Source organism: Anthonomus grandis, chromosome 13, assembly GCF_022605725.1.
Source record: "Anthonomus grandis grandis chromosome 13, icAntGran1.3, whole genome shotgun sequence".
Classification (NCBI taxonomy): domain Eukaryota; kingdom Metazoa; phylum Arthropoda; class Insecta; order Coleoptera; family Curculionidae; genus Anthonomus; species Anthonomus grandis.
Window position 1 is genome coordinate 19,424,938 of NC_065558.1, and position 27,471 is coordinate 19,452,408.

At 34.5% G+C, this 27,471-nt stretch overlaps 1 protein-coding gene across 2 annotated transcripts in view; it reads right to left on the minus strand.

Annotated features, from left to right (window-relative positions):
• Window positions 1-516: 516 nt before the first annotated feature.
• LOC126743716 (pre-mRNA-splicing factor syf1 homolog) overlaps window positions 517-27,471 on the minus strand; it is a 34,770-nt gene continuing 7,815 nt past the window's right edge. The window contains exons 5-8 of one of the 2 annotated variants that reach the window (XM_050450929.1): window positions 17,256-17,787; window positions 1,230-1,574; window positions 1,045-1,168; window positions 517-984 (exon numbers count right to left, since the gene is read on the minus strand). In XM_050450929.1, the coding sequence (XP_050306886.1) occupies window positions 755-984; window positions 1,045-1,168; window positions 1,230-1,574; window positions 17,256-17,787 (1,231 nt within the window). In that variant the 3' untranslated portion in view covers window positions 517-754. The remainder of the gene's footprint in view (window positions 985-1,044; window positions 1,169-1,229; window positions 1,575-17,255; window positions 17,788-27,471) is intronic. The other variant, XM_050450930.1, reaches the window with a different exon arrangement.

Consider the following 27,471-nt stretch of genomic DNA (forward strand, 5'->3'; position numbering starts at 1 on the left):
CTGATGTCCATTATTCAAAATTTAGAGCACCAAGATGCTGAATGGTTCGATGAGAACGATGTAGACATTCTAAAATCGGATGAAAGAAAGTAGATACGTAACTTTGAGCAGCAAACATCTAACGTCATCGAAATCTTAGAATCATGGAGGCCGGCATAATGGACTAATTGGAATTAATATATCAAAAATTCAAAAGGAGTTTGTTTTGTTCATAATATTACTTAATAAGGTTAAAATACTTAATTCTTTACTCTATGTTAAATACTGCGTCAGTAGTTTTTTAAAATTAATATTAGGTGCGTTTAAGTCCTCTATCCTTAGCCTATTTTCTAATTGCGGCTCATGATAAATAAAAAAACAGACTACATTAAAAGAAAAATGCATATTACTTACCAACGTTTACGTAAGCGTGGGAGGAGAGGGTAGGTAAATAATTGTAATAAATCTTCTTCCGGTGTACTTGAACAGTCCCTTAATCCCCGTCTAGAGCCAATAAAAAAAAAAACTAGGTGCCAATAATTAGCAAATTTTTTTAATCAATAATTTACACAAATTATGCTTTTAGCGATTATAATTAATTTAATTGCATACTATGAAATATTTTTAAGTATCTGACCCAAGAAACTAAATATATTCTTATAATTATGTTTTACAATAAGGGTCTTAAAAGAGCGATGGTTGATTAATGGTGCCAATCATTTAGCAGTCTACCCTAAATTCACTTAATGTTCTTACAATCAAAATCTATCCCCTCTTATTCTGAATCTTCCTTCTCCTCTCCTGTTTTTTTCAATCCTCCAAATACTTCAGACGGGACACTCTTAGTTTCAATTGGTGCCTCTGGTTCCTCTTCCATTTCCTCATCATCATCTTCGTCATCAATATCGATTTCATCTGGATTAACAACTTTATCCTTTTTGTCGCCTTGGGTCTCTCCTCTTACGAACATTATATTACCGGAACGTTGTGCTCCCGAAGAACCTACTTAAAAAAAAAATTTTAAGCCCAAAAATAACAATTTAGTTGAGTCAAATTTTCACTTACCGGCCATCTCAGCGGCTTTAGCCTCTAACAAACGCATGCCGTCTTTCTCACCAGGAGCAAGATCGGCCGTTGTTCCAGTCATTGACGAAGCAGAGCTTAACATTTGAGCTGACATCATGTTTACCTTTAACAAAAAAACAATATTCATTAAATGTTTATAAACAAAGCAATTAATTGTATACTACCTGAGTATTATAAGTAGCCTGTACGCTTCTCTTAATCCTCAACATTTCCCTCATCGTGTCTTCGTTTCCATGTCTAACCTCAAACTCTTTCCAAGTCTGCCAAAATTCTGTGGTGACACGAGGATCGCATATTTGGCTGCAGTGAGAGTAAATGGCTCGAGCTCTATCGATTTCTCCGAGTTTTGTTTCCATATCGGCGAACCTTAAGCAGATCTGCCTGGTGCGATTTTCCGGTAAAACTTCGATGGCTTTTTCGTATATCTGGCGTGTCTTTGGTATACCGTAAATTTCCGCTGCTCTTTTTATGTAGATGTTGAATACCTCGAACATTTCGTTTTCTGGAACCTGCAAAAGTCCAAAGGTAAAATGTAGTTAAATTTGTAAGAAAAAAATGTCTTAATCAACTTTTTAAACTTTTGGATTTATAAGTTCTTTTATTAGAATATTGAAAGCTAGAATAAACCTAATAAATAGGCGAGGTTGTTTGAGTTCACCATCTCTCAGACAATAATGTCAAATCGGCTTTCCAATTTTTCATTCAATATATGTCACGGACTCTTTATGAAATTTGTACTTGTAAACCTTTAAATACCAAAATCTAACTCTTTTGGGTTAAACGCGGCAACCGCGCTTCCCAGCCAGTTTCATACAGGCAAAATTTGGGCGTAACGATAAGCGTCATTTTTTGTACGTATCTCACAATAAATCAAAATTTAAGTGGAAATCAGCTTGGTTTTATTCAAAAGGGTAAACGGGCATCCACATTTAATGGTCCTTCGGCCGTATGGTTATAATAACCTATGGAAACGTACTCTTTGGAGGTAAAAAATCGAAAATTAAATCGTCAAAGCCGGTTCAGCAGCGACAGTCGAGAGGGAAACAGGCAGCCATGTTGGGATGCAGCAGCAGTTCGGCCGCTATTTAGTATAGTCGTGGCCTGAACAAACTTACGATCAGCGAAACTGTAAGTCTTTTCCTTTTTACCGCTTCCTAACTCTTTGATTGTTGCTTTGCTTGTGCTGATAGTGTGGTAAGCTATCGTAAAATCGTAATTCACTGTTAATTTATATCGATTAGCATTAGAAAAACATGTCTAATAGCGAGACACATGGGGCTCCTGATGAGAGCAAATCGGATAATGTGGAATGCATGGAAAATGCAATTATTAAAAAATTACGTATAGAAAGAGAGCAAATTAAAGTTTCTCTTAAAAGATTTATCGTGTTTTTGGACAAGTTTAGTATCGACAAAATCGAAAACTTAGAAGTTCGTTTAAAGAGCGTAGAGGGCTCACTCTTGAGAGAATTTAATGAAATTCAAAGCAATTTGGAACTAAGAGATCCTGATGAGATGCAATTGACTGAGCGTGATGATTTTGAGGAGTTATATTTTGCGTCCGTGGGAAAAGCGATAAAATTAATTCGTGAATATTACGAGAAAAAAAATACTGTAAATGCCAGTGAGACGCAGAGCATGACGAATCAACCTCAGATCGCTCATCAAAGTGCATCGGCGTCAATGTCTCATTCCAAGGGTTTTCCGTCAATCGAGCTTATCAAATTTTATGGCGAATACGAAAAATGGAGCCAATTTAGAGATTTATATAAAACCCTTGTACATAATGATGAATCAATTGATAAAGTAAGGAAGTTTTACTATTTACTCAGTTCTATCAAGGGTGATGCTGCTAAAATCTTGGAGTCTATCGAAATAACGGATCAAAACTATGATCTTGCGTGGAACCTACTAACGGAGCGTTATGAAAACAAAACACTAACTATAAAAAATCATGTTAAGGCCCTTTTTGATTTGCCCACGGTCTCAAAAGATAAGTATAGCCTTAGAAATCTAGTAGATGATTTCCAAAAACGATTTAGAGCGCTTAAATTGTTAGGTGAGCCAGTTGATTCGTGGTCAACACTCTTAATTCATTTACTAACAAGTAAGTTAGACTTTAAAACAGTAACGCAGTGGGAAGAATTTGTTATTAATAATAAAATATCGAATCAAGAGCTCAAAGATCTTTTAAATTTCCTCTCTGATAGGTGTAAATTGTTTGAAACATCTGATATTCAATTCAAAAAGGAGAAAAAAGATATTAATATTAAACCTTTCCTGCGTGATCGGGATTTAAATAACGATAAACGAAAGCACCAGGTATATACCGTTCAACAAAAAACGGCACAAAATGCAAAATATAACATAGAATGCATTTTTTGCCAAGGGAAGCATTATATATATCACTGTGAGAAATTCACAAATTTATCAATTGCGTCGCGAATCGAAGAAATTAAAAAATTAAAATTATGTTTTAACTGCTTGCGTTCAAATCATTCTTACGGCGATTGTATTTCCCAGGGTTGTAAGGTATGTAACAAGCGTCACAACACGTTATTGCATGAGGACGCAATACCTCAAAATATCGAAAATACAAATCCTACCGGGGAGTCTGGGCAAATAAGCAGAAAGTCTACGTTGTCGGTGAATCACAGCGCAAAAAATGTTGAAGAGGTTTTATTATCAACAGCACTTATTTTAATTAAAGATAATGATGGAAATTGGCAGCACTGCAGAGCTCTACTTGATAGTGGCTCGCAGTCCAATTTTATAACACGGGAACTAGCTGAAAGCTTAAAACTTCCATTTTGTAAAACAAATATCCCTATAACAGGTATTGGGGAGTCCTCAAAAAATATTTCACATCATGTTTTAAGTAAAATTAAATCGTTGGATAATAGTTATATCACGGACGCAGATTTTTTGGTTTTAGATCGAATAACAGATAAACTACCTTCACAGACATTTAACAAATCGATTGTAAATTTGCCAGACAACGTTGTGCTCGCTGATCAAACATTTAATGTTTCTAAAACAGTAGATTTGTTGCTAGGTGTAAGTATTTTCTATCAGGTGTTAGGTACAGTCAAACAAGAACTTGGTCCACAATTACCGATTTTATATCAAACATCTTTTGGTTGGATATTATCGGGACCTATATCGCTTTATAAAAAAAATCCTAGTATCGTGTCCAATCTTACTACGGTAATGCAATCCTCTCTTCAAGAGCAAATACAGAAATTTTGGGAAGTTGAGGAATACCCCATTCAAACCTTTTTAACAGACGCAGAACGCGAGTGTGATGCGATATTCACAAAAACGTTAAAACGGGACACCGATGGCCATTTTATAGTGACTTTGCCAATTTTTCCAAATTCTGAAAAATTAGGTAGTTCTCTCCATTCGGCAGTGAAACGATTGTATTCTATTGAAAGAAAATTTAAAAAATATCCTGAATTTGAGCAACGTTATTGCGAATTCATGAACGAGTACGAACAACTTGGTCATATGAAAAGAATAGACAAAAATAAAATAAATATTGAAAACAACGGAAAAAATTTGTTTTATTTACCTCATCATGGAGTAGTTAATGAATCGAGTACAACGACCAAGTTGCGCGTAGTGTTCGATGGTTCCTGCCCAACAACAACTGGTATATCATTAAATAACATTCTCATGATAGGCCCGACAATTCAAGATGAATTATTTTCGATTTTAGTCAGGTTTAGGCAACACACAATTGTAATCACCGCGGACGTCGCGAAGATGTATCGCCAGGTTAAGGTATCGGAAGAGCAATTGGATTTGCAGCGAATAGTTTGGCGCGACAACCCCAATGATGAAATTTCACATTTCCAGCTAGCTACTGTCACTTATGGCACAGCGTCCGCGTCTTTTCTCGCTACCCGGGCTCTTCAGCAAGCCGCGATCGAAAATCAAGAGATTTTTCCGGAATCGTGCAAGGTGGTACTTAGTGATTTTTATGTGGACGACCTATTAACGGGAGAAAACGATGTACCAGGGGCGATCAAATTAAAATCGGAAATTAGTCAAATATTAGAAAAATACGGTTTCGAACTACGTAAATGGGTTTCAAATAATCCAATGGTCTTGGGACAGAAACCCATTGAAAATGACATCAATTATGACGATAAATATTATGTACATGAAAGTGAAATCACGCGAACTTTAGGCCTTGTATGGCAGTCAAAATCGGATACTTTGAGTTATTGTGTAAAAAATATCGATACGCGTCAAATCAAAATAACAAAAAGATCAATACTTTCAAGTATTTCAAGTATTTTCGATCCATTGGGCTTAATCGCACCAATTGTTATTAGATCTAAAATCCTAATGCAACAAATTTGGCAAAATAAGGACGGTTGGGACTCACCGCTTTCTAAAGACATTAGTAATACGTGGTTAACATTAGTAAAAGAACTTCCTTCAATAAATGACCTAAACATAAATCGACATGCCTTAATTCCAAATGCGAGGTTAATCGAATTGCATTCATTTTGTGACGCCTCACAATCTGCGTACGGCGCATGTATTTATTTAAGGTCGATCGATAAAAATAATCAGTGTTCTACCCAATTATTATGTAGTAAATCGCGCGTAGCACCCTTAAAAACAATCTCAATCCCCAGACTCGAGCTTTGCAGCGCTGTTTTAGCAGCAAAACTTGTCGAAAAGGTTCAAAGATCATTAAGAATTAAGATCGACAACATGTATTTTTGGACTGATAGTATGATTGTTTTGGGTTGGTTATCATTATGTCCCAGTAGTCTTAAAATTTTCGTCGCGAACCGAGTTTCTGATATTCAAAATCGAACTAAAATATCGCAGTGGAAACACGTTCCGACAAATGAAAATCCTGCGGATCTGATATCTCGCGGTACCACAGTTATTAATTTAAAGAATTGTAATTTATGGTGGTTTGGCCCCGAATGGCTAAGAGATGTTGATGCGTCGTGTTGGCCAAATAATCGTGAAATTCCTGAAATTATTCCAGAAATTAAATCTGCTAAAACATTTATTGTAATTGAGAAAGATAAATTTGAAATTTTTAATAGAATTTCAAAATTATATCGTCTTCAGCGGGTAATAGCATACTGTTATAGATTTTATCGAAACTGTAAAGATAAAAGTCATAAAAACATAGAGGCATTGACGGTTGATGAAGTTAAGAATTCAATGACTATACTTTTAAAATTAGGGCAAGAGGAAATGTTTCCAAGAGAATTAAAATGTTTTAAGAATTCCACCCATATCGATAAAAAATCTAAAATATTATCGCTTAGTCCTATTATAGGACCAGATGGATTATTAAGGGTTGGTGGGCGTATATGCAAAGCAAATCTCTCTTATGAATCAAAACATCAAATAATTCTAGCACCTAAACATCCCCTTACCAAACTCATTATTGAAAATGAACACCACAAAAATTTACATGCAGGAAGTTTATCCATATTATCTTCTTTAAGGGAAAGATATTGGATTATTCAGGGCCGTAGAACAATTCGTAGTATTTTAAAAAATTGCATAACTTGCTTCCGAGTGAACCCCAAACGAATGATTCAGAAAATGGGTAACTTACCTTTTGATCGCGTTACTCAGTATCGTCCATTTTATGTAAGTGGTATAGACTTTGCAGGCCCATTTTTCATTAAAGATGGTAAGCTGCGCAATCGTTCAATTATTAAAGCTTATCTCTGCATATTTATTTGCTTCACAACTAAGGCTGTACACTTAGAGGCCGTGGGAGATCTTAGTACTGATGCATTTCTTAATGCTCTGAAAAGATTTGTGGCACGCCGAGGTTTATGTCGGGCAATACATAGTGACAACGGAACGAATTTTACGGGCGCTAATAACGCATTAAAATCAATAATTGAATCAATTCCTAGATTTGTCCAATCTCCCGATATATCCGACTTTTTGTTAAAAAATTCAATTAAATGGAATTTCATTCCAGCACGAGCTCCTCACCATGGTGGCCTCTGGGAGTCCGCTGTTAAGCGTGCTAAATATCATGTTATCCGTGTGATCGGAAAAAGTAGTTTGACCTTTGAAGGACTTACCACACTTTTTGCTCAGGTAGAGGCTACAATGAATTCTTCACCAATCACTCCCTTGTCCGAGGATCCCTTAGACTATTCCTGTCTTACCCCCGGTCATTTTCTGATTGGTAGTCCTCTAATATCTATTCCCGAAAACGACCTTACCAACTTACCGTCCAATCGCCTGAACCAGTTTCAAGAACTCCAGAAAATGTTTCAAATTTTTTGGAAGAAATGGTCCAAGGACTACTTACTTGGTCTCCAGCAAAGATCTAAATGGCAGGAAGACCCCGAAAACACACTGAAGATTGGTTCCATGGTTGTGGTTATGGATGACAACCTTCCTCCCCTACATTGGCGCTTGGGACGAGTGACGCAGACTCATACAGGAGAAGACGGACTTTTACGGGTTGTAACGGTTCGAACTGCTGGTGGTGACATTACACGTGTTGTGCAGAAGTTGTGCTTATTACCATTAGACATTTAATCCTTGAAAGACTTTAGTTTTCAAGGGCCGGCGGTATGTCACGGACTCTTTATGAAATTTGTACTTGTAAACCTTTAAATACCAAAATCTAACTCTTTTGGGTTAAACGCGGCAACCGCGCTTCCCAGCCAGTTTCATACAGGCAAAATTTGGGCGTAACGATAAGCGTCATTTTTTGTACGTATCTCACAATAAATCAAAATTTAAGTGGAAATCAGCTTGGTTTTATTCAAAAGGGTAAACGGGCATCCACAATATATAATTTTCTTAATCCACTGCATATTTTTTTAATGTGTTCTATTTTGTAACAGGTAAAAAATGTACTCTTTAAAAGTTTCGTTTTGCTGACCAATAATATATACTTTGAGAGTAATCTACAAATTTTTCAGAATAAAAAAGGATTCCTAACAAAAAAGTTGATGAAAAAAAGCAACTTGGCAACGTAGAATACCTATATGTTTACAATGAAAGTATCGGATGTTGCCCCTTTGTGTTTTTTTCTATATATTTTTTCATGCGTGTGAATCTATATATTATAGCGTCCGATCGATATCCAGCAACCTTTATCTAGAACGCATCATATGCCGTTTTTTTAATAGTCCGCGCCCGCTGTTATTTAGTCGATATAATGCCCGTATGTCCTAAAAATCCCAAGGAATTTTAATAATTTTTTGTCCAGATATTAACAATCAACTAAATCGATTTATAGTAGTTATAAACATTTATAAACTTAAAGTTTTTTTGTGAAAATTACTTAAAGTTAAATGTTAAGGAAATGAAAAAGGTTCTCAAAGGATTTGAATTAATCTTTGTTCATATATAATAATATAATATAATAATATATATTAATATACAGGGTGTCCCGGTTCATGTGGGAAATCTCTCGGATTCAGGGAGAACATCGAAAAATAATACCGAACGTTCCTATAAAAAAAATTCCTACAGGCCTTCTTTACAAAAATACAGCCTCCTAAGGGGGCTGCTGGAAATTGGTTTTTCATAAATTACTTTTAAACTACCCGGTAGAATTTAATAAAAATTTTAGGTGATGAACACTATTAGGCACCTCTTAAAATGGCATCCTTAAAATACATTTACCTCGTTTACTTTACCAGGGGCGGACTAGGGTGTACACTTTAATGCGTATATTTTGAACACCCTGTATGTTAAAGTCTAAAAAGAATAAATTTGGATACCTTGAACCCTAGGCTAAAAAAAAGGACTCTTGTTCATAATCGATAAAATGAACCGTTTTGGAGAAAAAAAAAATAAACGAGCCAATGTTTTTTTTTTATTTTTTTTAAATGAGATAAGTACGCCAGTTATTCAAAGGCCAGAAAATTTCGATGTAAGTCATTTAATTTTTAAAAAATACATGTTCCTAAAAATACAGTGGTGTCCTAAAAAATACTTTTACAAAAAATTTTTGAACGCATTATTGTTACAAACGTTGCTATACTCCAAATTTAGCAAATACCTCTCATTTAAACCTAATCTTTGACAACATATTCATCCTTTATTTGATAATATTTTTTAATTTTTGTATTTTTTGGTAACTTTTAATTTAAATTACGTCAAAATATAGAGTCTACTTTTATTGATTATGCAGATATGCATCTTATGTATGGTCTGGCGTCTTGCAATGCATTGGAAGCAAAAAGATTGTACGAAGAAAGATTTCCCAATCGCATAATTCCGGATCAGAAAACATTTCAACGTGTTGATCAACGTCTAAGGGAAACTGGTAGGTTTCTGTTTTCCACTTAATGAGGTAATACTATTAAATTTCCTTAATGCAATTTTAGGATGTTTTGAAAAAAAAAGAATAATGGTGGTCGGAGGAGAACAGCACGTACAGGGCAATTGGAAGAAAATATTTTAGACGCTGTAGCTGACACTCCTACAACCAGTACTCGAAAATTAGCCGCTCAGCTTCATTCGTCCAAAACAATTGTACATATGGTACTTCAAGAACAACTGTTGTACCCATATCACTTACAAAAAGTGCATGAACTACTGCCTAGAGATTTTGCTCCTAGAATACACTGCGCAAACTGGCTGTTAGATCAGCAGCGAAATAACCCTAACTTTATCAGCACGATTCTTTTTACGGATGAAGCAGGGTTTACCAAAAATGGAATTGAAAACTTACATAACTCGCATGTATGGGCTGATGAAAATCCCCGTGATACCATTATTTCTCATCATCAACATCAATTCGAATCAATAAATTTTAATATCTGGGCAGGAACTATTGACAATTTTTTTATTGGGCCATTTGAACTGCCACCACGTTTAAACGGAGAACTTTATTTGGAGTTCCTCCAGAACAATCTTCCAGATTTATTAGAAGATTTGCCCCTTGTAACCCGCCAAGATATGTATTTTATGCATGATGGAGCCCCACCCCATTTTAGCCTTGCTGTAAGACACCACTTAAATAATACTTTTGAAAACCGTTGGATAGGTAGAGGAGGACCTGTTGCTTGGCCTCCTCGGTCTCCCGATCTAACGCCATTAGATTTTTATCTAAAGGGTCACCTCAAAACCTTGGTGTATTCCACCCCAGTCGATACTCGGGAAGAACTGCTCCAAAGAATTACATTTCATTGTGATAATATAAAAAACAATCTTGGGTTATTGTGGCGAGTGCAGCAGTCCTCGATTCGTCGTGCCCGCGAATGTGTTAAGAGTTCACGGCGCCCACGTCAAACCTACTTATGAAGTTTTTAATAATTAATTGTCTATTGCTCGTATTGAAGAATTTAACTTTTGTTTACATATTTAGTTTTTGGCGTTTTTTTGTACGTTGTTTTTTCTAATTTAAAAACATACACTCATCATAGGTTTTTTTATTATTTTGTAAAAGTATTTTTTAGGACACCACTATATTTTTAGGAACACGTATTATTTTAAATTAAATGACTTACATCGAAATTTCTTTGTTCTTTAAATAACTAGCGTACTTATCTCATTTAAAAAAAAAAAAACATTGGCTCGTTTATTTTTTTTTCTCCAAAACGGTTCATTTTATCGATAATGAACAAGAGTACCTTTTTTTTAGCCTAGGGTTTTACCTAAATGTATTTTAAGGATGTCATTTTAAGAGGTCCCTAATAGTGTTCATCACCTAAAATTTTTATTAAATTTTACCGGGTAGTTTAAAAGTAATTTATGAAAAACCAATTTCCAGCAGCGTCCTTTAGGAGGCTGTATCTTCGTAAAGAAGGCCTGTAGGAATTTTTTTTATAGGAACGTTCGGTATTATTTTTCGATGTTCTACCTGAATCCGAGAGATTTCCCACATGAACCAGGACACCCTGTATAATAAATATCTAAACGCATTTGAGATGGTTGCAAAACTACAAACAAAAGTTTTTTCGTAAAAAATTATTGAATTGTTAGATGTTAAAAAATATAAATCCTCCTATATATTATCCATATCCTTTGGCAGTTATAGCCGTTTATAACATCTAACTTGATAAGTTTTAACTAAAAAACAACTTTCGTTTGTATAGGTATGTTTGCAACCATTTCAAATCCGTTTAGATATTTATTATATACTACAGAAAAAAGTTTAATTCAAATCCTTTGGAAGTTAACCTTTCAATTAAAACCTTAGTTTGTTGAGGTTTATTCCCGCTATAAACCGATTTAGTTATTCAGTGGCATTATTAAAACTCCTTTGGAATTCCAGGAGATACGGGCATTATATTCATTAAATAACAATGGGCGCACACTATAAATATGTTGCTGGCAAACGACATATACTGCCTTCTCGATATGGTTGCTGGCTAACGTCATTTTTGCACACATTATTTTCGTGACATTTCGGATTCTAATAAGCAATAAATTTGCTGGATTTTAATAATATACTTAATTACACGTGTTTTTAGTTTTAATATTAATTTAAAAAAGGTACTGAAACCACTCAAAACATCCTTTTAATACTAATACTGTACGAAAGGTGCACCATCCAAAATTAAAAAACGCGCAGTTGACAAATACCTTTATCGCGAGAATATTTCTGCGCGAAATCTACAGCGTTGCCGCTATGTGTGGAAATTTGTGATTTAAAGAATCCAAATTAAAAATATTAATTATAATTAATATAATATAATTACACCAAATATATAATATAATTATTTGGTGTAAATATAATACAAAATAGTTTTGGTTATTAAACGAATTCCACTCTTTCTTTTGCTTTATAATAAAGAATGCAATTCAGTTTCTGCTAATTATAATAATTTATTATATCACTTATTTTCTTCTGTTAAAATTAAGTAATCACTGGCAACATGATACTAAGCATGTTTATCAACAAAATATCCCCTATACCCCCTGTGTAGATGTTGCGCTCAATCCAAAGCAGCAAATGTTTATTCTAATATATTCAATTCATGGTTCTTTTATTTAAATAGAAAACTAGAAATAAGCAAAGGTTTCCATCATGGGTTTTGTCTGAACGAAAACTCAATTTTGAATTTAAAGAAAGGTGGCATTTGAACAGACTATTGCTGCAGTTATTCCTCTGTGTGATGAGTTAGTGTGTATAGGCGATTTGAACGTCGATTTCTTAGCTTGTAATAGTTCTACTAGTGGCCTTGATCTTTCTTAAATCATATACTCTCTCGCAAGTTATGAACAATCCAACGCGCCTTTCTATAACTAATTGTACGTTGCTGGATTGAATTATTCTGTCGAATGTCAATGTGATGTACAGTGACGTTAAACATCTTGATATGCAGGAGTTAACAGACCATCAGCTTATATCGTGTAATCTTTTGTATAGGATATCTAGCAGAGATAGCTAAGATACCAAAATATCTTGTATTTGGAATTTTAAATATTTTAATCTTGAAGCACTGAACTTGTATTTGATAAATATAAACATACTGGGACATGAAAAAGCACAGTTTTATCACAGCCAAAATGTTGACGTTATTTAATTGCCACGTACTTATTCAAAAAGTATGTGTACCAAAGCCAAAGGCACCAGCATGGTTTAATAATCATTATTATAAATATAAGCGAACAAAAAAAAGAGGATTAGCAGTCTTATAAAGAAATCAGGAACTATTTTACAAATGCTGCCCGATAAGAGAAAAAGGTCTATTTAAAATTCGAAGCGGGAAATAATAGTAGTAGTAATAATAATTATATAGGTACATGGAAAATTTTAGATGATGTTAATATTTATGATAAATATAAACATACCAAATATAACAATACCAAATCATTTAAGAAATCCCGAAGATATAAAAAAAATCATAGAATCTGTTGATGCTTTAGCGATAGGTATCAGTGACGACTGTATAAATAAATTAGACAATCAGTTTTCAGTCTGCACATTGTTTAAACATTGATGTTCTAAACGCAATATCTACTATAAAATCAAATGCCTCTGGGTCTAAACCAAATGAATAAACTCCGTTGCCCAGTTATAATCCCTTTTCTTACACATCTTTTTAATGAATGAATTCTGTATGGCCAATTCCCTAATCAGTGGAAATCAACTGTGGTGATTCCTTTGCCCAAAAATAATAAGCTAGTAACGTTTTCTGTGTGTGTTCTAAGATCCTGGAAAAATTAATTTACGCCCTACCAGCACACCCACATCAGACGAACCCAACTAAATCTGGCATTAACTTTATAATTAATATTAAAAAAAGATTTAATTTATTAAAAAATAGTCATTTATGTTAAGTATGTAGAATCTTATATTCACGAGAACTGAAAATTCACATCGAATGTTTATGCGTATCTTACATTTGATTCTTATTGAAAAGATAAGTGATATATGTAGTCCCATCAATATTATTAAAAGGGATTTTGAATTATATTGAAGTAATATAAACATTCTAAACTCAGGCCCAATAACAGTATTTTAACGTGTAGTAAATAAATTCATTCATATATTGTATCATGTTGCTATGTCTTAGAAAAACGGTAATAAAAAAAAATTGGATTCGGATGGTTTTTGTTAGTCTAGTGTGGATATTGTTTATTATAGGAAGAAAAATCTAAAATTATCAGGAGAAGGCTGCAACTGATTACTTATCTCAAGCACTACTCTCACTTCATTCATACTCAATCAATCTTTATTTTGTTATGCTTCCTAGATGATATATGTATATAAAGTACCTGATACTACAGCAATGGCTGTGCTTGATTACAGCAAGGCATTCGACATCATAGATCACAAACTTCTGTGCGAAGATGAGTTCTTTAGGATTTGTTATTTGTTATTTAGCGTATGATACGGACTCTATATACGCGGATGTCACCCAGATCTAAACCAGTTTTTCTAAAGGAAATGTGTATGAAGCTGTTCTTCGATTGACTCGGTGTTTGTGTTTAGAGTAGCTGAATATTCATAATTATTATTCATTATTCTAAAAATATTGGGTTGGGTTGGGTTGGGTCCAAGTCAGTCGTAATATATTTTGGTCCTGATCATAAGTGCGCATCGAATAATTTGGCTATTCATGTATCTCAAACTCCAATTTCGTGAGTGTGTAAGAATCTCGGCATTATTCTGATTCTAATTTACGATTTGCTAGCCAGTTAGCAAGGGTCCTTCAGAGGACATACGGGGTGGCCCATCGAAAACAGTCCAACAAGGTTTGGGACCCTTTTTTAAAAAATGCTCAGACCCGTCGATTTTTGATTTTAGAAGGACAATTTTTTTTAATACTTTTAACCTCTTAACATCAACCCCTTGGCGGGGGTTGCAACCACCCTCAAAATCTTAAATAGGAGTGAGGGTCAAGTGATAGCTTATTTTAAAGGTCTTTTTATTCTAGTTTGAACTTGAGTTTTCGCAGTACGACAGTCAAAGATTTTGAAAAAATACCATTGTTTAATACGTTTAGCGCTAGTTTTTAGATGTTCTTGATTTACAAAACAAAAACACTCGCACCCGTCGATTTTTGATTTTTAAAAAACGTTTTTTTCTTTAAATTTTTAAGCCCACAACTCCAACCTCTTAGCGGGGAAAGACATTCACCCGTATTTTTTAAATGGGAAGGGGCGTGTGTTGTGATACATCTTTTGAAAGGGCATTCTTCTAACGATTCAGGTTGGGTGGTATAAATTTTCGATTTCAGATGTCCCCACAAAAAAAATTCAAGAGGAGATAAATCGGGTGATCTCGCGGGCCATTCGATCGCACCCCTTCTCCCAATCCATCTACCAGGAAACGGTTCATTCAGAAACTGCCGTACTGATAATACATAATGGGGAGGAGCCTCGTCTTGCTGAAAGATCGGATTTTGTTCTTAACGACATTCTCCAAAAGGTAGTACGTATGGTACGTACGTATTTAAATTTCCCGGTAAGAAAAATGTGAGAAAAATTTGATCACCAAAAATACCAACGCAAACGTTTAATTTTTGAGGATGTTGAGTATGAACCTCATGGTAGATCCTTGGATTCGTGTCGGACCAGAACCGACAATTATGACGATTGACAGTGCCATTGAGAAAAAATTAACATTCGTCTGAGAAGCAAACATTTAAAAGATAGTTGGGATTATTTGAAATAAGTTCAGACCTTATTTCACAAAACTGTAAACGTGAATGTCACCCCCGCTAAGGGATTGAAGTTAAAAATTTAAACAAAAAATCGTTTTTCTAAAATCAAAAATCGACGGATCCGAGCGTTTTTGTTTTGTAAATCAATAACCTCTAAAAACTAGCGCTAAAAGTATTAAATAATGATATTGTTTCAAAATCTTTGACAAGCTGTCATACTGCGAAAAGTCAAGTTGCAACCCCCGCCAAGGGGTTGAAAGTATTAAAAAAAAATTGTCCCCGTAAAATAAAAAATCGACGGGTCCGAGAATCTTTTAAACTTTTTTAAAAAAGGGTCCCAAATCCTGCTGGACTGTTTTCGATGGGCCACCCTGTATATGTAATTGCGCAACCTGTACGAAAGTGAAGATTTGCTCGGACTAGTTTAGAAAGGTTAAGTAAAACCCTGGTTCTGTCTCATACTAGATATTGTAATTTTGTGTATGGGCCAGCCCCGGAAGCAACATTAAAAAGAATTACAACGCTTGCAGAATTTTTGTATTCGGTTTTAATTACAATTTAAGGGCCCCCTGGTCACGTCAGATACAAGTTACCACTAAAGTGGCGGAATATGCAGGATTGAAAGACAGTACATTTCGTATGCGTCTCCACGGAATCTTCTCTAGTGGAACATCTGAGTCCCTTAGAGAGCGTTTAAGTTTTAATTTCCACTCACGTGAAAATACCCTTTTAAATGTACAAAAACATCAAACAAGTGTGTTTCGACGTATCTATTTTTGCGTCGAAAGTCGTATCAATTTGTTTTGTAATAAATTTAAAAATTTTGGTTTCTCAAGTTTTAAAGCAAACATAAGAGAATTTATGTCGATTTATTATATAAATATAGTTCTATACCAGGGTTTTGAATTTTATTTATTTGTTATTATAATTATTGTAATTTTCTTGAACAGGGTGTCCAAAATTGGACAATTTTGAAGGTCTCTTCAAAGTTCACCTAACATCGTTTATCTTTCATCAAACCCGATTAGCCGAGTGGTATTGACACTTTGTTTAAACGTGTGGTTGTTTAGTTCTGTTGTTGCATCTATTTACTTTATTTACTTTTTAGTTAATTATAGTTTATTATATGTTGTGTGTAATAATGTACACGTCTTGGATTTCTGTCCCGGTTGTGTTAGTGGCTGTTTTGGATTGGTAATTCTTGTTTTTATAGTTTCCAACTTATTATATTTGAAATTAGGTCTGACGTTGCCGTGTAAGGCGGTGAACTGCCACCTCTTAAAATATATTCCAAATATGAGCTTGTGCTAAAACTTTTGGTTTTTACGTATACAAAGAAGGTGTTTGTAACATATTAAATCAAGCTCCTACCAAAAACGTCTATAAAATTAGCATTTCAATAATTCAGTCTTTTAGACTCAATTTATTATCGTAAATGCTATTTATTATACGCCCAAAACAAAAATAGTAAAAGAGTAGACTGCGAACAAGAAATCGGCTTCAAAAAAAAACAAAAACTGTTTTTTCGGCTGGGAAAGTGATGGCAACTGTTTATTGGAATAGCCATGGAGTTATTTTCATTAAATATTTTCAAACAGGAAATATCATTACAAAAGCATACTACCATTACTCGACAAAAGGAAGCCACATTTGCAGAAAAAAATCTGTTTCATTAACACAATGCGCCGTACCACAGGCGGTTGTCATGGCTAAATCTACGAGTTACGCTTTAAAACCCTTCTTATTTACCAGATCTATCGACCAAGCGGCTTCTTTAGGTTTCCTAACCTAAAAACTGCATTTGGAGAACTAAAAATTTCTGCAAATAAAGAGGCCAGCACCTTCATAAACAACTACTTTAGATAGAAAGACGCCAAGTACTATTTCGACACAAACAATCTATTTGTTGTTGCATGTTTCTATTTATCGATCAATATTATAACTGATTAGGAAGAATTAAAAAAAGTAACCGGAGAGTGTTATAGGTGCATTCAGAAAATATTATTTGCGAATAATTCAAAAGTTTATATTCCTTATAAAATAGGTCGAAGAAAAATAGCCCAAGTACCCTAGATAAATTTGCAAAAATAAAATAACTTACGGCCTTTGTAGCTCTTTCATACACTGCCATTGCGTGCCTAGCCATCCCGTGTTCCTCTTCCAACTTGGCATAAAGCAAGTACAAATGTTTAGCAAATTGCGGCGGGCATTTCTCTAAACACTGCTCGAACAAATCTCTTGACCTCTCCAGTTTTGTTCCTCCATAACGTTTGAGGAATTTCGATAAATAAGTATTCCATATGTCATAAACGTTCGGCCATTTAAACAGCGATATACCCTTCTCGTATGCCCGGAATGCTTCTTCGAAATAGTTGTTTTCCTCCAAAAACACGCCGTAATTTATAATTATTTGCGGCGTGGCGATTTTGAGGTCTATGATCCGATCGTAGACGGCTTTGCAGGATTTAAAGGTGCCGAAACTTTCTTCTAAATCGGCATACATGGACCACACTTTTAATGATTTATAAAGGCGAGACTGTACTGTTTCCGACTCGTCATGGTAGGCTACTTTTCTTGCAGGCAGTACTGTGGCTCGGTGCATTAGTTTAAGAGCTTCTTCATAATTTTCGTTTCTGAAATGAATATTTTAAATTGTCAAAAGTTATTTGTCAAAGTGAAAGAAAGAAGAAAATGTGCTATATTACGTAAGACAACAAAATCTTGTGTACAAGCATCCTAAAAACTAAAAAATTCCAAATTCACTTTAAATTTCAAACAAACATAACTTCTAAAACACTTTACCATAAAATTTACACACATTACCAAAATTAATCATAACAAAACAGATTGAGAAAAAAAAGCATCTTTTTGATAAATTTCATTAAAAAATAAGTAAAGCTGTCAATAAAACAGAATTTAGAAGAAGTAAATTACATTATTTAACAGGAAACAAAACTAAAACACTAAAATGATGTCAGAGCACAGGTTAAAAGGTATCATTAAAAAAATCGTCAAGGCTATAATATGCTCTGGATAATAAAAGTGATTTTAATTCCTTTTTGAATCTCTTAACTTCTAAAATTTGTCTGATACATAGAGGAACATGGTTGTAAATTTTTTTGCTGAGGTATATAAGTGAGTTCTTCGTGAGGGAGGATGTAGGGATTGGTAAGGGAAAATCGTTAACCTGGCGAGTCATATGACCAGTGTTAGAGAGAGGTTTAGGACATTTATGAATAAGAGTAGCTGTTTCTAAGATAAAAAGAGTTAGGATTTTTTGAGATATAAAGAGAGGTTTATAAGAATCTCTTAACCCAGCGGAACATAAGTATCTAACTGCCTTTTTTTTTGGTCACTTTTAAATTACTATATCTTTGGAATTATAACTTATACTAAAAATCTTATGTGGCAAAATTGTACACGCATATAAGAAATTATTTGTAAAAACCAAATATGCTTATTACTGGCTAGAAAATGTTTTATAACTTTTATGATTATACACCCATGTCCGATTTTGAAGTGTTAAAATCATTTTTATCTGACAAGTGTCAAAGGGTTCGTTTTTCTGGTTCTGAATCAGAAAAGTTGTTAAGTGTCACAGCAGGTGTGCTGTAGGGCTCTGTTAATGGTCCTCTACTATTTTTGATCTATGCAAATGACTTACCATCTGCAGTGAAGCATGGACTGTAAAAAAGATACATGGATAATAAAGATACAACTATCCTCCGAGGAATGGTAAACGAGGATCTAGCTGGTATTAAAAGATGGTGTGACAGAAACTTATTATGATTTAATGTTTCAAAAACCAATATTTTAAATGTATTTTAGATCTTTCTTTGGGTTCGCAAATCCTTTTGATTAATAACTTTAATAAATTCTTAGATATACTTATTGACAGTAGATTAAAGTTCGAAGATCACATTGAGCAGCTCTGTTGTAAGTTGGCTTTTGGATGTTTTGCTATACGAACAATTAGAAGTAATCTAGGTATATTAGTAGCTAAAGACGCCTATTTTTCAATGGTCGAATCACACTTACGCTATGGGATTTGTTTTTGGGGGGCAAACATCCGCAAATCTATTTATCTCCGTGTTTGTGCTGCAAAAACGTGCCCTAAGACATTGATGCCTTCTTAAGTATCATGAGTCTTGCAAAGCTCAGTTTATTATCCAGAAAATCTTGACTTTTTAATTTTTATTTATACTGGAGACTGTTTGCTTAATGCATAAGAAGTATTCTATAGTTACCCAATCGGAAAATGTTAATAATATTCGGTCCTCATATTATATAAATTTAGCAATTCCTACAACTTTCTTAACCCAAAAATCAATTTTTTACGAAAGTAAAAAAATATTTAACCATCTTCCACGGCCTCTACGTAAGACAGTTTCTTATAAGTTATTTAGGAGAGAGGTAAGAAAGATGTTAGTTGTAAAAGGCTACTATAGAAGAATAATTCTTTGACTATTTTTAAGTTTATTTGACTTTGACTTTATTGACTTACTTGTAGGACTTACTTTAGGTACTTATTTGTGGGCGGTTCAGATTTGGTGCAAAAAAAGTTGATTTAAGGCGTTTTTTAGAGTATTGCATGAATAATAATTATGACACAGATTTTGATCAATATTAGTTACTACTATTTTAAAGGTTTTTATTATGCTTTTTTATGTGATATTTAAATGTTTTATAAATTCTGATATTTTATTTTTATTGATCAATTTATTTTTTGTGTTCATATTTGTTTCTTTTATTGTATGTTTGTTTACTCTATGTTTAAGTCAGCTTTGTCAACAAAATTATTTATGTTTTATGTGAAAATAAAGCATATTTGATTTGATTTGATCTACTCCCGCCATTTTCTGCATGTTTTACACACATTGATATATATTGTAATGCGATCAAATTGTAATTTTATATTTATTTCAATCTTATACAATAATCACTTTTTTTAATTGTAAGCTTCCTCTATCCAGGTTTCTCCAAATAACTTCATGAACCGTCTTTTATATTTTTCGGAGTAATGTTGAATTATCAGTTTTTTGTAGCTGATTTAAAAAAGAGAATAGCATACATGTGCATAACTTTTCATGGTATGTGTTGTTTTCAACTATCAAAACCTTTGTTCATGACGCTCGTTATTTTTTGAACTAGGCAAAACTTATTGGATCGCAGCTGCTTGTTAATTACTTTTGAACTACATAACAGCGAAAAATAACTTACTGCTAAAATGGCAGTTTAAAAATTATTACATATGCAATTTCTTAATTTTGCACACTTCGGTAGTGATTAAACACGTTCGCTACCGCAGCTTGAGAAGAAAATCTTGTTCCACAGGCCATCGAAATTTTTCTTATGAAATGACTTTAAATGGCATCGGATTTTTTAATATTATATTTATAGCATTGTAATAAAGCAAAATAAGCTATTTTTCAACCTGACGTATGTTTGCGACGCTGGTCTAGGGATATCTAAAGGACCACATATTATATGTATTTAGTGAAAGGAATGTATTTATATAGTAATGGTTAAATAAAAAAACAAAATTTCAAATCCAAAAGATATAATTTATTATTTTTCATGAAAAATTTGAAAACATTCATCAACACATAGGCCAATGGGTAATCCATTATTTGTCTTACAAATTCCGCAGGAATAAAAAGTTTCTTTCCGCAGCTTTTTAGTATGCTACATACTCGGCATCTTATTCTTTTATCCAGTTTTTTAGGAAAATGTTTTGTTTCTGATGTTTTGTTATTAAATGGAAGCACATTTATTATGTTATCAGCATTCAGTAATTTTTTGGCAAGATCATTTCTAAACTCTAAGTAATTCATTTTACTGGAATGAGTTCTGTTATGTAAGAAGAAAGCATTCCAAATTGAAATATCCATTACATGAAAAAATAATTTGATATACCATCGTAACGTCTTCCGAGGAGAAGAATAGTAGGAGATCATTTGGTCTGATCTATCTACACCCAACATATTGCAATTATAATCTACAATAGTAGAAGGCTTATTTACTAATTTCCCATTTTTAGACTTAACCTCTTTGAATGAAGCATTATGTTTAGTGGATATTGTTAAGACATCTTGTTTTTTTCATTTTTGCACCAATATATTATTGTTCCTAGCAAAAACAGATTCTCCTTTTTTTAGATTTTTGGCAATACATTTTGGATTACCTTTTCGATTTTTCCTAAGAGTTCCGACAACGTGTGTCTGGTCTCTATAAAGCGAAGCGGCTAATTACACACTGTTATAATAGTTGTCCATGTAAACTGTGTGCCCTTTTCCCAAATAATTTTGTAACAACTTATACACAACACTATAAGCATGACCATTTCCATAACTAACCGTCTCTTTTCCACAATATATAAAAAAATTCAAGACGAAACCATCAGGAGTACACAATTCATAGATTTTTATTCCAAATTTTTTTTGCGGAATATATTGTCTAAATAGTAAACGGGCTCGCCATAATAGTAAAGCTTCATCTAAAGATAAGTTTTCTCCAGGATAACGTTTTCAATATTTGTGATCAGATGATCTAACACCTCAGATATTTTATAAAGGCGACTGGTTTTATTTGATGTTTCATCATAAAATCTCAGGCAACGAAGTATACATTCAAACCTATTTCTGCACATAGTTTGTCCAAATATAGGGTGATAGTACAGAATATCATTACTTCAATACGCCTTGAGATTAGGCATACGAATATTGCCTATTAAAATACACAAACCTAAAAATTTCTTCATCTTATCTACCGTAACGTTTTTCCAATTCTTTAAATTGGATTAACTTGAAATATTTGCTGTATCTAATAATATTTTAGCGTGGGTGTTTGTCCATTCCACAATTTTTTCAAATAAATTATTATCAAACAATAATAAAAAATTATTTAAAGTTGTACTATGGAAGTTGTACGTTGGAAATAAATTCACTTTTAATCCTTCTATGCCGATAAAATCGTGTAATGCTGGATCTGCATCTACTTCTGTCCACTGTGAATTACTTTCTGAAACATTGATACTACTGCCGCCGTTAGTATTATTTGAATTGTCTTTAAAATTTTCACTTTTACTGCAGCTTGATGAGCTGCTCCTATCCTCATAGTCCGTAAAGCTATAGTTTTCATTTGATTTATTTGTAATTTCAGTTATATCTTCTTCACTTGAATATATAACACGCCTTTTCTTCATTGTGGATTTCTTACGTAGGGTTGACATCTTGTAAACGCAAAAAATATATTCTAAGGAAAAATATGCAGTTAAACAATATATTATCATACCGCATATCTATCTACTTACGGTAAATAAGTGTAATTTTAATATTTAAAAAAATATATAAACCTATTCAATTTGCTTTAATACTTCCAACACTGAACTGCCAAATTCAACTGCTTCTCATGGACTAACAAATGTTATTATGTTCAGACCAAGAACATTTTGCAGTTATTTCATTGTTCTATAACCTATTAAATCTGTTTTTTGCTTCAAAAATAGTGCAATACCAATAACAAAATAGCAATAGCAAAAACTGATAAGGCAGTCATGCCACACATTTGCGAAGCCGGGCTCAAAAGCAAGAACCGATGTGTCGCATATATGCCACGCTGGTACCGAACGTGTTAACAAGATTCTTGAATTAATAAAGTGACAACTGACTGAGGCCGTGGGGATTAACAGAAGGAGCTGGGCTTCCCTCTGCCACCTGCTGTGCTAGCTCCTCCTACAGACTGTAACGAAGTTACTAAATTATTTGTAATTAATTCTCTTATTTATCTATAGAATTACTCGGTTCTTTTTCCAAATTTAATTAATAATTTTCAACATTCATATTGACAACTAAGCTTTGCCTAGAAAATTTAGGAAAGTTTCTACTGTTAATAAATGCGCGACCGCGTTAATTAATTTATCATCGCGTTTAATACCTCGGCACCGTTTTTTGTCCGTACCACCACTACTGTTAAGATTACCGCGCATGTCCGTCCTCTTTATAACGCGATGCACTGGCAGCAGTGGGCAGTCCAGACACATGGAAAAAAGCCATAGTGGTAGTAATACCAAAACCGGGAAAAAATCACTCAAAACCAGGAAATTCTCGCCCTATTAGCTTGCTTTCCTCAATAGGTAAAATACTCGAAAAAGTGGTGCTTAGCAGGCTAAAGGAAGAATTAGAAACTTTAAAAAAGATAAAAATTAATAAATATATTAATAAAATAAGAAAAAAATTATCAGGGTGGAACAGTGTGGTTTTATAAAAGTCCTATCTACAGAAATACAGCTGGCGAGATTGAAACAGAGCTTAGTTGACTCTTTCAATATTAAATACTCGACCGCCATGATCACACTCGATATCGAAAAAGCGTTCGATAGGGTGTGGCATGGTGGTCTTATTTATAAGTTGAAAAAATTTGGGGTGTCTCCTTGTTTAAACAAGTTTACACAATCTTATCTTAAAAATCGAGAACTTACCATGAATCATTAATAAAATACTGCCGTTCCAAAAAATGAGAGCGGGGGTATCGCACGGTCCCCCCCTTTCACTAACTCTCTTTAATATCTACCAGGCAGATATCCCAAAGAATGATCACTACTCTAGCTTAGCACTTTTTGTCGACGATACTTGCATACTCGCCATCCTGTAAATACCTGGACCAAAAACGGCATATATCCAAAGCCACATTAATAAACTCGGTGACTGGGCAGAAAAACGGAACATTAAAATCAATGAAAACAAAACGGAAGCCATCCTTGTTACTAAGAAACGTGATCGCGACATTCCCAACTTGGTGGTGCTTGGCACAGAATCCCCTGGAACAACGAAATAAGGTACCTTGGAGTCACATTTGACGATAGAAATCTTTTTCTTGGCCACGTAAAAAGGCAAATTAATCAATGTGACGGCCTTGTTCAACAATTGTACCCGTTGCTGAGTAGAAACAGCAAGATGTCACTCGATAATAAGTTCCTCCTCTACAAGCAGGTGATCAGACGGAAACTACTTTATAGATCTTGTGTTCTAACTAAAATCTTAAGGACAACTCGTAAGAGACTCGAAATTTTTCAAAACAAAATGTTGAGGCTGATTACCAATGCTCCGTTTTACCTGCGGAACGTTGATATCCGCATGAAACTATCGAGGAGTTTATTATCGGGAAACACATAAAATTCAACGAGCGAGTACGGGCACTTGAACATTTAGAAATCCGACAATACCAAAGTGGCGTGAAAATAGACCCTGCAAGGGGATTTTCTAAACATCTTAGTCCTCAGAATTTCACGCAGGCTTCGCCTTTTGGTCCCTTTATTGTATGGTTTTTACACTCGACAACCATACAATCAATCCACTTTTAAATACAATATAATAACATTTAACAACGATTGAACTTCTACAAAAGACCAACATTCAATAATAAAACCCATCGAAACATAAAAGCTTGATTCTCCGTTCACTTCTCGTCCCGACCGCTTTGAACGGATCTCACAAATTTCACTTGGCAGGTGCGTGGTCTATGCCTAGGTCACGCGACCAATCGCAGCCCACTACCTACATTATAAATATATCATCCTTTCTGATGCTGCATAGTCAAGTCCCGTCTCTCCAGCCATCCAGAAAGTCCAGAGTCCTTCAGAAAGTCCGTAGCACTTCGATGCGACCAGAAACAAAAAGATAGGCGCCTAAATTAGCAGAACAGCGTTCCGCAGACCGCTATCACTCGAGAAAACCCACCGAAGCGCCAGCAATAACTGACCGAGATAAGCCCATAGTACGGTACATCGCTCCGCCGCCGCCAGCTCCTTTACTCCGCCGTTGCCAGCATGTAAGTTCAAAAGGTAAGAAGGAAAGCAAATCCTGTTTTTTTCCTATTCCTGATGTCCACAGGATACGCGGTGTTACGTGCCGGACCCTTTATAGGGTAACACTGTGTTCTTTATTCTTTAATAAAGTGCTGGTTACGAGGTAGCATCCTGCATTGGACATTATCTCATTATTCATTCCTAATATCCACAGGATACACGGTGTCGCGTGCCGGACCGTTACGGGGTCACGCTGTCTATTCCTTAGGTAAGTGCAGAGGGCTGCGTGTCGGACCGTTACAAAGTACACCCTGCATTGGATATTATCCCGTTATTACCGACTTAAGAACATTGCCATCTTCTACCTACATAATTAAGACCGCGTCTACCGTCATTACAAACAGAATTGGCCAAGGTCACGAGCGACCGCATTTACTTTCCATATATTAGACCGCTATATCCTGTGGGTGATTTAACGTTAACCATTTAGATTAATACCGACCGTTTCATGCTTTATTTTCTCTGGGCTGTATCCAATCTGTTTGTTCACTGCCATAATTAACCGTACCGCTTTTACATTTTGCTTACGGACATGTCTTCTCTTCATTGCATCCCTCCTCTTCTTTTTCCGCACCGTACCGTATTGAATTTGGCCATATGTAAGGTTTATTAAGAATTATTAGCAGAGAGATGACATGTTAAGTTTGGGGATGACTACATGTGATTTTGTTGCAATGTTGCCTATTGTTTTACTCACACAGAAGACCTGGATTACTTTCTCCACTGTTTAAAGGCTACCCAATAGGCCGTGGTCCCTCATCCACATTAAACTTAAGGGTGGCGCCCGAGATAATGGTTGGATAACCAACTACGAACTTTTTGAATAACCCAAAAGATCGAGAGGGGATTAAAAAAAATTGTATGCGCCAGTAATAGCAACTGTAAAAAAATACTTTCACATTAAAATGAAACTACGCGGTGTAGCAAAAAAAAAATATTAAGATCTTTTTTGTGCAGAATTTAATAAACTACCACATATCAAAAAATGAACGGCCTACCGTTAGTGGTTTACGAGAAAAACGATTTTTTGATAATCTTTTTGATTTGCAAAAATTCCTGAACATGTGACAAAATGTTTTTTTCGGATTCTTAAATAGAACAAATGAAGGGTACAGGCAAAAAACCAGATATGTCACTTTTTATTGAAAATCTCGGTAGAGGCGCCATTGAATTCTTCGAATGAAGACGCTTATTTTAGAGTACTAAAACCGGGAAACAACCACCGTAGTCTTGCGTAAATTAGTATCTAAAATATAGCGTACCGAATAAAAACCAGCTTAGTCCAAACGTCCAGGGAAAAAACCAGCGATGTCATGCAAACAAACCGGCTGATGCAATATTCATTTTTAAAAAACGTGCCAGTATTATTGTAACCGCAAAAGTGTGACTTCTTGTTTGTCTATGTGATTAATAATAAAGCATTATGGCTAATAGTGATTCTAAGGAATCCGTTGAGAACAAAATTATGCCTTCAAAAAAAAAGAAAGAGAACCGGTCGGATGTCAGAGGTCTCTAAAATGTTGAAGTTATCCACTCATGAAGCTGGACAGCCTTGTAATTGCTCAAGATTAAATTGCTTTGAGGTACTTAATGAGGCGCAAAGAGAAATATTGAGACATTTTGAGCAGAAATATTGAGACATTTTAATGCTCTGAGCTCTCACGATGAGCAAAATTATTATTTAGCTGGTTTAATTACAGTCTTACCTGTCCAGCATAAAAGACCTCGTCAAAATGAGAATACTGCCAGTTTCCATGATGCGTATCGAGTTCGAGATGGTGATATTCCGGTGTGTGTCAAAGCTTTTTGTTCCATTCATAGGATTACAAAAAATAAAATAAATTATGTAAAGGAAAGCCTCAAACGAAGTGGTGCAGCTCCTAAGGACAGACGTGGAAAGCATAGTGCAACTCATAGGAAGCTGGACGACTTAACAAAAGGTTTGGTATGTAACCACATTAAAAGTTTTAAGGGTCGTCAGAGCGACTATAGTCTAAAAGATACAAAAAAGACCTATTTACCAGAAGAACTTACAATCAAAATTATGTTTAACCTCTTTAAGGAAAAGCATCTAAATGCTAAAGTCTCGTATGAAATGTACAGTAACAATCTTTAATAAAGAATTCAATATTGCTTTTGGATATCCTAGAAGTGACACATGCGCAACGTGTGATGAATTTCAAATTAAACTTAAAAGTTTGACTGGTACTGATGAAATTAGAGAATCACCCGTTTTGAACGAGTTGCATAAAAGAAAGGCTGAGGTGTTTTATTCAAGGAAAAGGCCAGAAAAGCTGCAAAAAAAAGCAACTAAAAGGAAGCCATCTGCATTGATTTTGCAAAAAATATTTCAATTCCTAAAATTGCCACTAACGACGTGTATTATGAACGCCAATTGTCTATGTACGCCTTTAATGTACATGTCCTCTCTTCGGGTCAATCTATTTTATAT